Source organism: Crocodylus porosus, unplaced genomic scaffold (assembly GCF_001723895.1).
Source record: "Crocodylus porosus isolate Cpor-Errol unplaced genomic scaffold, CroPor_comp1, whole genome shotgun sequence".
In the NCBI taxonomy this organism is placed as follows: domain Eukaryota; kingdom Metazoa; phylum Chordata; order Crocodylia; family Crocodylidae; genus Crocodylus; species Crocodylus porosus.
Genome location: NW_017728931.1, coordinates 78,026,866 through 78,039,339, shown reverse-complemented (window position 1 = coordinate 78,039,339; position 12,474 = coordinate 78,026,866). Strand labels below are relative to the sequence as shown.

The following is a 12,474-nucleotide window of genomic DNA, read 5'->3' as shown; positions in this document are numbered from 1 at the left end:
AAAAATTTTTATTACAAAGGAGATTCTGTGGTTTATCTTGTAGGCATGATTATTTTTCAACACTAAAGAAGCACTTGTTTTTCAGTGTTATAAAATTTACCATTCTGTTAATTAAAATGCAAGAATACAATGCCCCAGCATGATAATTTGGTAGTACCTTCACTTTTGTCTGCCTTCTAATTACCTACATGCTTTGCCAATTCAGTCTCCTTTTAATGCCTATTTTAAGTGCAAAAGTTGAGCCCAAAGCAATTTGAATGAGCTAAAACATGTCCCATTGATGCTGAACTGGAACTGTAGAGCTGTTAATGTATTAAAGTTTTATGTTCAGCCTTTCCTTTCTTCTTGGCATTTGATTGCAAAGAATTGTTTCATAGTTTCATAGTAGCTAGGGTCAGGAGGGACCTGAACAGATTATCTAGCCTGACTCCCTGCTCCCTGCCACAGGGAGGAATGAATGCTGGGTTCACAAAACCCCAGACAAGTCATCATCCAACCTTCTCTTGAATTTGCCCAAGGTAGGGGCAAAGACCACTTCCCTGGGAAGTTGGTTCCAGATTGGAACCAACTAACTGGCCACCCTAACTGTAAAATATTGCCTCCTGATCTCTAACCTAAACCTGTTCTCCATCAGCTTATTACCATTGTTCCTTGTCACCCCAGGTGGTGCTGGGGAGAAAGGGCTCTACCTATTTGCTGTTGATCTTTCCTGATGAGTTTGTAGGGCAGCCACCAGGTCTTCCCTCAGCCTCTTGCTGAGGCTGAACAGGTTCAGGTCCTCAGTCTCTCCTCATACGGCCTGTCCTGCCCTGTCACCAAGCAGGTGGCCCTCCTCTGAACCCTCTCCAGGCTGGCCACGTCCCTTTTGAAGTGTGGCGCTCGGTACTGGACTCAGTACTCCAACTGCAGCCTGACCAGTGTCGCATAGAGGGGAAGTATCACCTCTGGACTGGCTTGAGATGCACCTTTGGATGCATGACAAAGTATGGCTGGCCTTGCTGGCTGCGGTCTGGCATTGGTGGCTCATGTTCATCTTGGGGTCAATAATGACTCCAAGATCCCGTTCTGCCTCAGTTCTTTCAAGAGGGAACTCCCCAGCCTGTATGTATGCTGTGGATTCCTTCTCCCAAGGTGCAGCACCCTGCATTTGTCTACGCTGAACCCCATCCTATTCTCATCTGCCCACTTTTGTAGTCTGTCTAAATCTAGTTGCAGCCTCTCTCGCCCTTCAAGTGTGTCCACCTCGCCCCACATCTTAGTGTCATCAGCAAACTTGGACAGCGTGTTTTCCACCCCCTCATCCAAGTCGCTGATGAAGATGTTAAACAGTGCGGGCCCGAGGACCAAGCCCTTGGGTACCCCACTGCTCACGTCTCGCCAGTTTGAGTACAACCCGTCTACGACTACACTCTGGGTGCACCCCATCAGCCAATTGTTTACCCAACCAACTGTGCGGGCATCAATGCCACAGTTGGTTAATTTACTGATGAGGATGGGGTGAGAATGTCAAAGGCCTTCTTAAAATCCAGAAAGACCATTGTTGACAATGTCCTTTAGGACTCCATTAGGTGTTTAATATTTGTTTGAGAAGATTAGAATAATGTGTCTACTATAAGTACGTTGGAAGTCTAGAGTTGCATCCAGTTTGAATTCCTTATTTCTATGAAACATGAAGATGCTATTTTATAAACAAATCCGTAATTTTCTTATCCAGTTCAACTCATTGGCCTTTTAGTTCTTATAGTGATATAGTCAGTGATTTTTTTTTCTTTGTTCTTTTTGGGGTGTTGAAGATAGAAGGACCTACCAAATGAATGACAAAATACTGCTTGGCAGCTGGGAATCAGATAGATAAGATATCTTCCTTGCAAGTTCACTCATTAGTAGGTCCGTCTTTCTCTTCTGTAGACAGTTTCATTTTGTGATACAAGTGAGGAGGAAAAAAACCTGGTTTTTTCTTCTTTTTTAAAGGATGCATTGATCTAATGTGAGACTACAAACTCTATAAAAGGCTGTCACTATCCTCACTTATGGCAGTTGAACGCCACTGGTTTAGGAAAAGTTATGGTGTTGGAACATGCTTTTAGTACAAGGCAGCTGAATTCTGAATATCTACATTTTGTAATGCCTTCCTATTTTGGGGATAATCATCTCTTCCCTGCCCCCCTTTAAGATTTTGTTACATGCACCGCTCCAAAGGCATTTTAAAACAGATATTGAGAATAAATACATTTTTCTCTAAGATAAAATCTTGTATATCTGATTCTATCCATATTATGCAGTATTTCCATTGCATCTGCCCAGATAAAAATTTATATATATATAAATTTATATATACAACAAAACATTAAGAGAATAGACATCTAGATATAGATAGATAGATGTCTGTTCTTTAAATGTTTTTGTTGTTTGTGTTGTTTTACTTTGCCTTGGACAAGAGGGGAGCTGCAGGGAGTACAAGAAAAAATAGAAGCTTTTTGAAAATTTGGACATAGTCAAGTGTTCTTAAAATACACGTGGTTGACGGCAAAGCAAAGGTTGATTATGAGGAAGGGTACCAAGCCATATTTATCTGTCCACAGTAAAAATTATAAAGTCTGTTAAATGCAACCGGAATGAAGATGATTTGTGCCTGTCATAAACATTTTAAAGAGATTGTATTCAAATCCATAGGGGTGTTGGAGTTGTGGAGTAAATGTATTGGTTTAGCATAGTTTACATCTTGGCATCTGAGCGTATAATGAAATATGTCGCTGCAAAAGCTCATTCCTCTTTGAACCAATTAGGCAGCAATGTGGAAACTACCTTCTGCCCATCTGTTAACAGAATAGCTACATCTTTGTTATTACAAAAATGTTATGGTTGCTTTAGGAACCATAATATGGAATATCTGATTTATCTTCTATTAGCATTTTTTCACTGAACTCTTAGGATGATGAGTATAGGAAGAAGGCTAAACAAAGTGCCTCTTGTTTTTGACTTTGCCTATGGATAGAAAGGTCTTCCTTATCTACAACTGATATTTTTCAGTCAACAAATGTAATCACTAATATTGTATCATTGGTTCTGATCTAATTCTGTTTGTATTGTACTCTTGCATTTCTTTTCATACTTTGTCTTGAACCCCAAGTAAGTAAAGTATTTGAGTATCCCTTTTGTTGAGGCCTAGATGTGTGTTCTTAATTGCTGAGTTAGGGCTCTAGTGCTGGAATCTCACTCTAAAAGCAGTCACTCTTGTATAATTCTAACAAAGGTTTCATTTCAATTAAGTTTGGGCAAAGATTTCCCCCCCTACTTTTTCTAACCAGTTTAACTTTAGCAAGGTGTCTTCCCAGCTGCTTTTATTGTAAAGTGTCTTGCCATTCTCAACTAGAGAAACAGCTTTGGCCCAACTAACTGAAAAAGTTCTGCAGATTCAGAGCAACTCATGCTTGTTCCAGCATAGTCCAAGTGAGACTCCAAGTTAGTGACTGAACTTTTCTTTCAAGAGAAAGAAATACTGTTTTACAGGTAAGAGAATTTCTCCCCACCCATCTTCTCCCCTCCTCTTATCTCACACACTGCTCCTTGTCAGCTTCCAGAATTTCACTTTTAAAATGGAAAACAGTATCAATGCAAAAATACATAAGAGCTTGTCTGCAAAAATAAATTGACTGGAAAAACTAATCTGCAGTAGCTCTGTATGGACAGTGGTCCAGATTTAAAATGGCTCTGTTACAATATTATTGCAGCATTTGAGAAATGCACTCCTTTATTCCAAAACAAAATGACTCTTGTCCTGGAACAGTATCTAATAGGGTGCCATTCAGGGCTAACTATTCTGCTCCATTTCCCCAAGTAGATGAGACACTGACATTCCCCAGGTGTGGGCTGTGGTACACGGTGTTTAATTCATCTGCTCATTTGCATTACATAATCTTAAAATACATTTAAGTATTTTCCATATTGTGTCTCATGTAAACCATGGTTGTATCGGTCCCTTAGCTCTATCCATGGATGGCAGAGGTCAGTGCAGTTAAAATGGGAGAGAGGCTGTACCATAATGAATGGGATGAGAGAGAGATGGTCTGGTAGAACCTATGTTTAAAATGGGAAGTCCTGATTGACCATGAAGTCATATTTTGTTAAACAGGAGACTGACTTTATGTATATATAATTATGTAGTTGCTTTTTGATAAATACTATGATTGCACATGCAAACTGAGTGATAGGCTGTACAGATAGCCTAACTGAGTATATAAAGACAGTTGTAGGCACAATCACTTATTCCTTTGGTTAAGACCTGAAGATACGTGAAATACATATTTACCAGGGAGTTTAAAAAAAAAAGGAGTTATTACTCAGAACATGTTTTCTAAGATTGACTTGGTAATAATGTGTTTAATGTTTTCAGGCACACTGTATTATGCTGGTACTGGCCACATTTCAGTGTTAAGATTGAGATGCACCTTGGAATGAAAGCAAGGATTCATCATCTTTGTTTTGAGAAATACAGCACATACCCACCAAAACTATACCTTTTGCTCTTTTGTACAAACTTTTTTTGAGGATTTATGAGCTAATCTGTTAATTGGTTGAGTTAAAGTTAATTGCAAACTGAATCACAAGAAATTTAGTATCTGTATCACTCTTTTTGTCTCAAATGACCTTTACAATGGAACAAAACAGACTCTTCAAACCTTCCATATAGTGGAAGTTAATTGAAATCTTTTACATGGACTATGTTTGAAGGAAGTGGGTGGTAATTAAATTCATTGTTATATGTAATTGCTCTGTTTGGATGGGCTACAGACAGTCTCAAATTAACAGATCAGGTAACTCAGGCTGTGCTTTCATTAGGAAAACAGGTTTGTTTTCAGCTAACTAAAGTCCTATATAAAGCAGCATAGTTTTCACACCAGTGAGCAGGATAAGGGAATGACTGCTTTTTTGCTTGACTTCCTAATGTGTGAAAACTAAGAACTGGCATCTTCACTAGTGAGCTCTCTCAAAGTAATAATTTTTCCTTGTGGAGGGAATGCCTGCAGGGGTCTGCTGAGAAATCCAAAGTAAACATGTTCCATCCTCTGCAGCCAACTTGCATGCAACTGTTCTGTTGTTTGTAATGTTTTGTCTTAAGTGTTCTCCTTGGTGAATGAATTGGCCCGCTTGTTCTTTAATGAACCCACAACTACGTGCCAGCTTGAGAATCAGTCTTGAAAGATCTCACATGGCACATGGAGACGGAGGGTGCAAGGAAATCCTTAAATCACTTAAACTGGGATTTAGACTAGGTTTACCCTGCCTCTACTTTAAGGAGCCACTGGTCTTCTTGACACTCCTCCCTAAGCCTATGTATCAGTTGCAGCTGAAAGGTCATGTTCAGGGTATGCTTCAGTGATCTGAAAGCTGTAAACTCATGTTAAATTTGCTGATGCTTTCTAGCTATGGTGACTTACCAACGAAATCTGTCCTTGCATATTGTTATCAAATATAACAAATCTGAGGTTCATACTGTACCACAGCCAAAACCTTAGAAATGTACAATGATGGTAGGCTATCACATCTGAGTTCTAAGATCAAATATGTTAAGGCATAGTTAAGGTAGTGTTAACAAATTTTTCTTATATGCAAGCTCAGGATAAGAACTTCAGAGCTGAAGCATCTGCGCAACATGAACACTACCTTATGATGTAACAATGGGGGAAATTATATGAAAAAAATAAAATACATTCCTTTTTATTTTAGGACCATTAAAAATAACTTGCCCTTTAATTATACTCGGTGTCAAGATTTTCTTATTCTGAGCACAAGCAACATTTTCCAGAGTGTGAAAAGTATGTCCAAAAGTGGCTAATGCAAAAATACTATTCTAGAATAATTACTCCTGAATACTTTTCCAGTACATTTCCAATTAGTAAACTATCCCTTTTGCATAATTTTAGGTCTGAGTATTTATATTAAGAACATTTACTGGAAGATTTTCATTTGTGCCTATAGTACTATAAACTGAAAGTAAGCAGTTTTGTCTAAGCTTTGAATTACTTCTATAACATAAGTAGTGGTGTTCCTAGAACACTAGGTACAGTGAGAAATGAAATAAGCTTTTCTTATTCCGGTAAATGTTTCTGTCCCTCATCATGTTATGGAAGAGCACAACTGTTAAAATGAAACGCACAGCAGAACTATTTGCTTTAGAGCATGAGGTATTCTCTGTATGATTTTTAGGGATAGAATTATTAAAGCAGTTGAATAGTTTGATAACCTCCTCATTCCTAAATGTTTTATTGGATGTACTCACACAGTACATCTTTATGCACTTCGCTTTCATCAGTTGTGCTAAAAGGGGGTGACAAGCCTGAAGGGAAAATGCTTTCTGGTGCATGCCAATTACTAAGCTGAGCTGTGATACATTAGCAGTGCTATTGCACTGGGATAATAAGGCCATCTTAGACTTGCGTGCTGTCCTGCCTGGAAAACTATAATCCAACGGCAGACATAGCTCTCCCCTGTCATTCCAAGAAAAGAAAAGGCTGTACAGCAGAGGTTGTTTTAGTCACCAGAGCATTTCGGACAGTGTCAGGCAATCTTACTCACATAAATCATGCATCTTCAGGAAATTTATCAATATGTCTCAGATATAGCAGTGTGATATATCAAGGCCTGGAGAAATTGACTCATGTTCTCTCTATGAGCAATAATGAATAATGTCCAAGTGAATATCTTTGAGTAATCCTGAAGTAAAAACATATTTGTAAATGCAGGCAGGCTCCCCTGCCCAGAATGAGAAGGTAGGAGCAATACAATAAAACATAATACCAAAATCTATCTTAATATTGTTTTTTAATCTGAAATTATGCATTTATATGCCAAATTATATTAGGAACCAATTGTGCTAGGCCCTCTATGTATAGCAAGTGATTGTTCCCAGATATTTATCTAAATAAACAAGCAGCTGATGGATAGGAGGAAGGTACTGCCCTACTCTACAGGTCTGGAACTGAGGCACATGAAGGTTAAATTACTTGTTCAAGGTCACAGAAGAAGCCTATGGCAGACTTGAAAATTAAACCCCAGTATCCCAAATCACAGTCCATACCCTTAAATTAATCATTTCTCTTTTGAACCCAGCTGCCAAAGGAGTGTCCTAACCACTAGGTTGTAGGGCATTCAGATGTAGGATTTCCTATTCCCTTTTGTTTAAGCAAAAAATATTAATTTGGAAGAGAGATGTTCATATAGATCTCATTAATTGCACACAAGTATTCCAAGCACTAGGATACAGAATTATTTTTTTTCCCTCTGGACCAATAATTACTTATTTTTGCTTTGGAGGGAGAACTGGGTCATTCCACACCACAGGTGGAAATATTTTGGTGTCCAATTCTGGAATATATGTACAGAAAAGACCTGTCATATTGTTACAGAAGAGTTTGCTCTTACAGAAGCAAATAAGATGGAAAAATGGTTCATAGTTTTTTTTTGTTTAAGACTGGAAGAGAACATGATTATTTCCTCTGACTTCTTCCTTTTACCAGAAAACCAAAACTTGTACCCAATAATCAAGTACTTGTGGTTGAGCTGTAGTGAATATTTTAGGAAGATATCTAATTGTGGTTTAAAGGTCTGAACATTCACTTTACACACTGATAAATTGTTCCACTGATTTTTGAATGCCTTCACTGTTGGGGGATGGAAGGGGGAAACAAAAACACCTTTTCTAGTTTGATTCGCTCTAGTTTAGACTTTTAACCACTGGACCTTGTTGTATTTTTGTCAGGTAGATTAAGGAGTCCAGTACAATTAGGTATTCTTTTTTTCAGTGGGGGTACTTATCGAGTATGATCAACTCCTTTGAAAGAGTAAATTAAGTCTTTCATGGTAGGAAAAATGGTTTTCTGTCCTTTTGGCTCTCCTTCAAACCCTCTTAATAATTTTTCACACAAGAATAAACTATGTAAACTGCTAGTTGTGCCTACCTCCTCCCCCAACCTGCATCTAGATTCCTAGCATAGAAATGGTCTCTGTAGAAAATAATTTTTATTCACAAAAGCTCCATGTGTAAGAATTTGTCTGCATGGATCTTGTCTTAAAAGATGTTTTCCACATGAGGACTTGATTGTATGGTTTTGTTTTTCACTGTCTTGGGGAGCATTCTCAGATGGTTTAATAACTCCAGGATTATTCCTTGTGGAATTCAGAAACTACATTGACTTTGCAAGTTAATTTAATTGGAACTATTTAGCTTTCATGGAATTTACTCATTTTTCTGGATATATTTGCACAGTTTGTAGTCATTGAAATGTAGTTTTTGGCATGTAGACTTTGTAAGAATCATCAAGGGTGTTAACTATGTATTTGTAAGGTAGGATTCAAATTGCTTTAGTATGTATCTTAACTTAAGCAGGGAAACCTAACTTTTGAGTAAATGCCTCAGGAGGGAGATTCAGAATGATGCAGTGAGGCAGCATTCCCACAGAATCAATGGTTAAACACCTAAGAGTAGTCATGTTTATTGCCTGTGTCCTATACAGAAAATGGGAGTGACATGCACCAAAGGGCAGTTAAAAAGACCCCATAGATGCTGTGGGAGCCAGTGGAAAATACTACAGTATGGATTTATTTCTGAACTCCTAATCCTCACAAGTTATTCCTTATGCTTCTCCCCTCAATTGTCAATGAGTACTTGCCACATTGAAACACTACGAGTTTCTGAAGACAGGCAATTCAGAAGATGGCAGAGCTTCCTAGAACTGTTTATGCACTTTGCATTTGGTAGTCATTAGTTAAACAAATGTAACAAGGACTAGTAAAAGATCTTCTACTTCAGGCATCTCCTCTTCCTGAAAGTATCTTAACCTAACTTCTGGTGGCTGGTATTCAGCATAAAGTCAGATTCCTTCTTTTGTTTTTTCTTTTTGGCCCCATGACTTCTATGCTTGCCTGTCTAGTGGCCCAGCTCAGTATGAAAACAAATAACTGCCCTCATGTAGATTATTTAATAGTCTAGTAGTTAAAGTATTCTTCTGGGAAATGAGAGATCTGAGTTTAAATTTCAGGGTGACAGGGCAGAGCACCCAACTCTTTGGGTGAATGCTGTAACCTTTATGCTATTAGTGGACACAGTTTTGAGATGACTTTTGTGCTGTATGTGTGGGTTAATTGTGATTTTTCTTTACTTACCCTTGTCACTGTCTCCAGGGAGTTTATCAAAACTTAGTCGTCTCCTCTGGCCAACTTGAGCCACTTCAGAGCTTGGGGACAGTTATCTGCTGAAACATATGCTTCACATCAGGTCAGCACAGGTGCACATAAAATCTCCTGCTGTCCCAAATGGAAATGTTTAATGAGTTTTTAAAGTGCTGACACCACTACCACCAATTTGAATTGCTCCTTAGGAGCTAACTCTCAGCAAAGTCCTAGTTAAACAGCTACTGAGGCAATCTGACTCAATAGCTTTTAAGTGCCTTAGGATGATCTCATAAACTTTGAATATATCCAGTATTTATAAAAACCTTTTTACCTCCCTATTCCAGGCCTATGGATCTTGAAGGATCTCTAGTAGTAAACACTGTAGCTGTAGAGAGTAAGACTGACATCATTGTATGGATGGGCTGCATCCAAGGATCTTTTAAGTTCTGCAAGGAACAGCCCAGGGATTTTGAAAATACCTTTATAGATGTTCAGAGGCTGTCAGGATAAGCTTTTGGTGTGGTTGTGTGAAAGCTCCCTAACATTAATTAATTGGAATGAATAGCTGTGCATTGGCTGTAGAATGTACCAGCATTAAACTGTCTGACAAATCACACTCACTCATGCTCTCTTTGTCTCTCTCTAAAGGGTCTGACAGCTTTCCGAGCCCTAACCTTCATGTTTATTATTAGATAAGCTTATAATTCATCTCATTTCCTACTTGATATATAAAAATATAGATATCTCTCCAGATTATAAAGAAATAGAATGAGTTATAAGATAATATATTATCTTGGATGTTAGAACTGGGAAAGTTATGTCAGACCCTCCAGTACCTGTGTCTGTCTGTCTATTGTGAGTAGGAAATAAGATGACTATCCCTTTGTCTGCAGGTAATGCAGAAATGCCAATGCTGGCATGAACAGAGGGGAAAACAAAATAAATGATGAGCATAGGAAATCCTTTTCCAAATTCAGGTGTGTTGCTGTTTTCTTTAAAAGATCCTCCCTTGCACTCTGAATGCAAGATGAACTATCAGACTGAATAGCTAATAGTCTGGTTTCTTTTCACTTTGGTTCCAAAAAAACGTGATGTGTTTTGGCATGATAGATACTGGCACAACTCGGAGAATGGGAAAAAGTAGTGTTTTGTGGGTGTGTCTGTGAAGTGCAAAGAACACAAGCAGAAAGAGTATGGGGGGAGTGCTGCCTGTGAGCATCTTGCTTTGCACTATCAACTTTGGAAGGAGTGAAGAGATGCTTGCCTCTACTTGACAGGCAGCCTGTGAGCATCTTGCTCTCAGGCAGCCTGTCAAGTAGAAGCAGTGGTCTCTTTAGAAAGAGCCAAGTTACAAGGCACACAGCTCCTGTCTGGATGTCCCTGTATCACATGGGAAACAACACGGCCTGGTAACCCCACCAGCTCTAAAGGTCGAGGCTTTACCATAAAAAGCCAAGCATTTAATCTGCGATATAAAGCCTGGAGTAAGTCTAGGCTCGTTTCTCTCTTAAGGCTGGAGCTTGCACTAGCGCTTTTTTGTCCCTCGGGGGAGATCTCCTCTCTGCCCTCCCCCAAAAGTATTCCCTAACTAAATCTGAAAACCCAGCTCTTTGTCTCAGTCTGCCTCCTTCCGCGGGCAGCGGGCTCGGGGCGAGCTCTCTCCTCTGCTGCAATCCAGGGGCTGACTCTTCCTGTGGTGGCTGATTTGTCTTTCTTTTTTTTTAATTTCTCCCCCCCCATTTTCATTTCCACTGAAACAACTCCCGATAGAGATAACCTGCGCATGCAGGGCTTCAATCTGCCCGTGGCCATGGTGAGGCAGAAACGAGTGTCCCCTAATCAGCCTTTCATCTGTCTCCAGGCACGCGTATAAAAGGAGCCCCGAGAGGGGACGAGCCGGCAGGGCTCTGTCTTCAGCACTCGCGCCGTGGACAGCGCCCCGGGCAGGCCGCCCCGCCGCCGGTCCCTGCAGCCGAGGAAGGCCCGACATGCAGCCCGCGATGATGATGTTCTCCAGTAAGTACTGGGCAAGAAGGGGGCTCTCCCTGGACTCGGCCGTGCCTGATGAGCACCTGGTCAGCAATTTAACTGTAAGTACCCAGAACTCTCCTTAAATGTTCATAAACAGAACATTTATGTGCACAGGGACTGAACGACCCGGTCAGGAACGTTGCATTAGCACACCTCCTTTTGCAGGCACAAACATTGCAGCTTCTTTTCATTTGGAGTGTGTATCCGAGCACCCTCTCCTCGGAGAGGAGCTGTGTCAGAGCATAACACCCTGTCAAAGAAGGATTTTTTGATACCACTTCGGCTGCAAGGTCCCAGTCTCTCCTGCAGTTCGTGTGTGCAACTGTTTTGGTGTTTGTGGGTAAAAGTGAATATTTATTTTCCATTTTAAAATGCTTATATTTCCAGACTGGCAACACGATGTGTCCATTCTTGAGGCACGCATGTTTTATTAAAAGATGAGATAAAAATGTACAGGAACAATATTGCCTGACTCTTGGAATGTGCACTGTGTGCTGCTGCTAGCATCCTTACAGCCCCATTGAATTTGTTTCTGTGTTTAGGGCTTCTGAGCTCTACTACTTAAATGCAAAATGTGGGGTCAAATATTGTTCCTGCTTCTATTATGCCATTTCCAAAGCAAGCAACAGAAGTGAATGACAACTCCATTAAAGCAGAATTGCTGCTTTTTCTTTTTGTTGTTCTTTCAATGTTTCACTTCAGGAATGATAATGGCTAAAATCCTACACAGCAATAGCAGCACAAGTAATAAAGAAAGCAAACGTGGAAAGAAATAGTACCACCCCAGAGAGGACAAGCAGATCATATTCTTCTTTGAATATTATCTAAACAAAATGATTTTGTTTTCATAGGTTTAATGCTATAAATAGTTTACTAACCCATGGAATCCAGTGCAGGCTACTTTCTCCCTCTTTTTTTTCTAATAATTTCAGTATTTATTTATTTTTCAATATTATTTAAAAAAACCCAGATACAAGTAGTTTGCTTTGGTACTAGGTTTGATAACTCCCTTTTAGTTCTAAATGCACTAGCACTTTCTTCTCTTTTTATAACATACAACTACCCTGTTACACTGACATGCAAGGTTCACCATAAATACTTTTATAATTAACATTAAATTAGTTTGGCCTCAATTCACTTAGTTTTTTAAGTGTGCACCTACTTTTGACCTTGTTAATACTTCTGTTAAAGGTAGCTGGACAACTCGCAGGTTCAGTTTTAGTTATTTAAGTATCTGGCTGAATCAGATTGAAAAAAGAAAGTTATTGATAT

The 12,474-nt window shown here is 39.4% G+C and overlaps 1 protein-coding gene across 1 annotated transcript in view; it reads left to right on the top strand.

The window, feature by feature from the left end:
* The first annotated feature begins 11,159 nt into the window (after nt 1-11,159).
* Nucleotides 11,160-12,474, top strand: part of TPH2 (tryptophan hydroxylase 2) — a 70,740-nt gene continuing 69,425 nt past the window's right edge. Inside the window, exon 1 of the mRNA XM_019543935.1 lies at nt 11,160-11,187. Within this exon, the coding sequence (XP_019399480.1) occupies nt 11,160-11,187 (28 nt within the window). The remainder of the gene's footprint in view (nt 11,188-12,474) is intronic.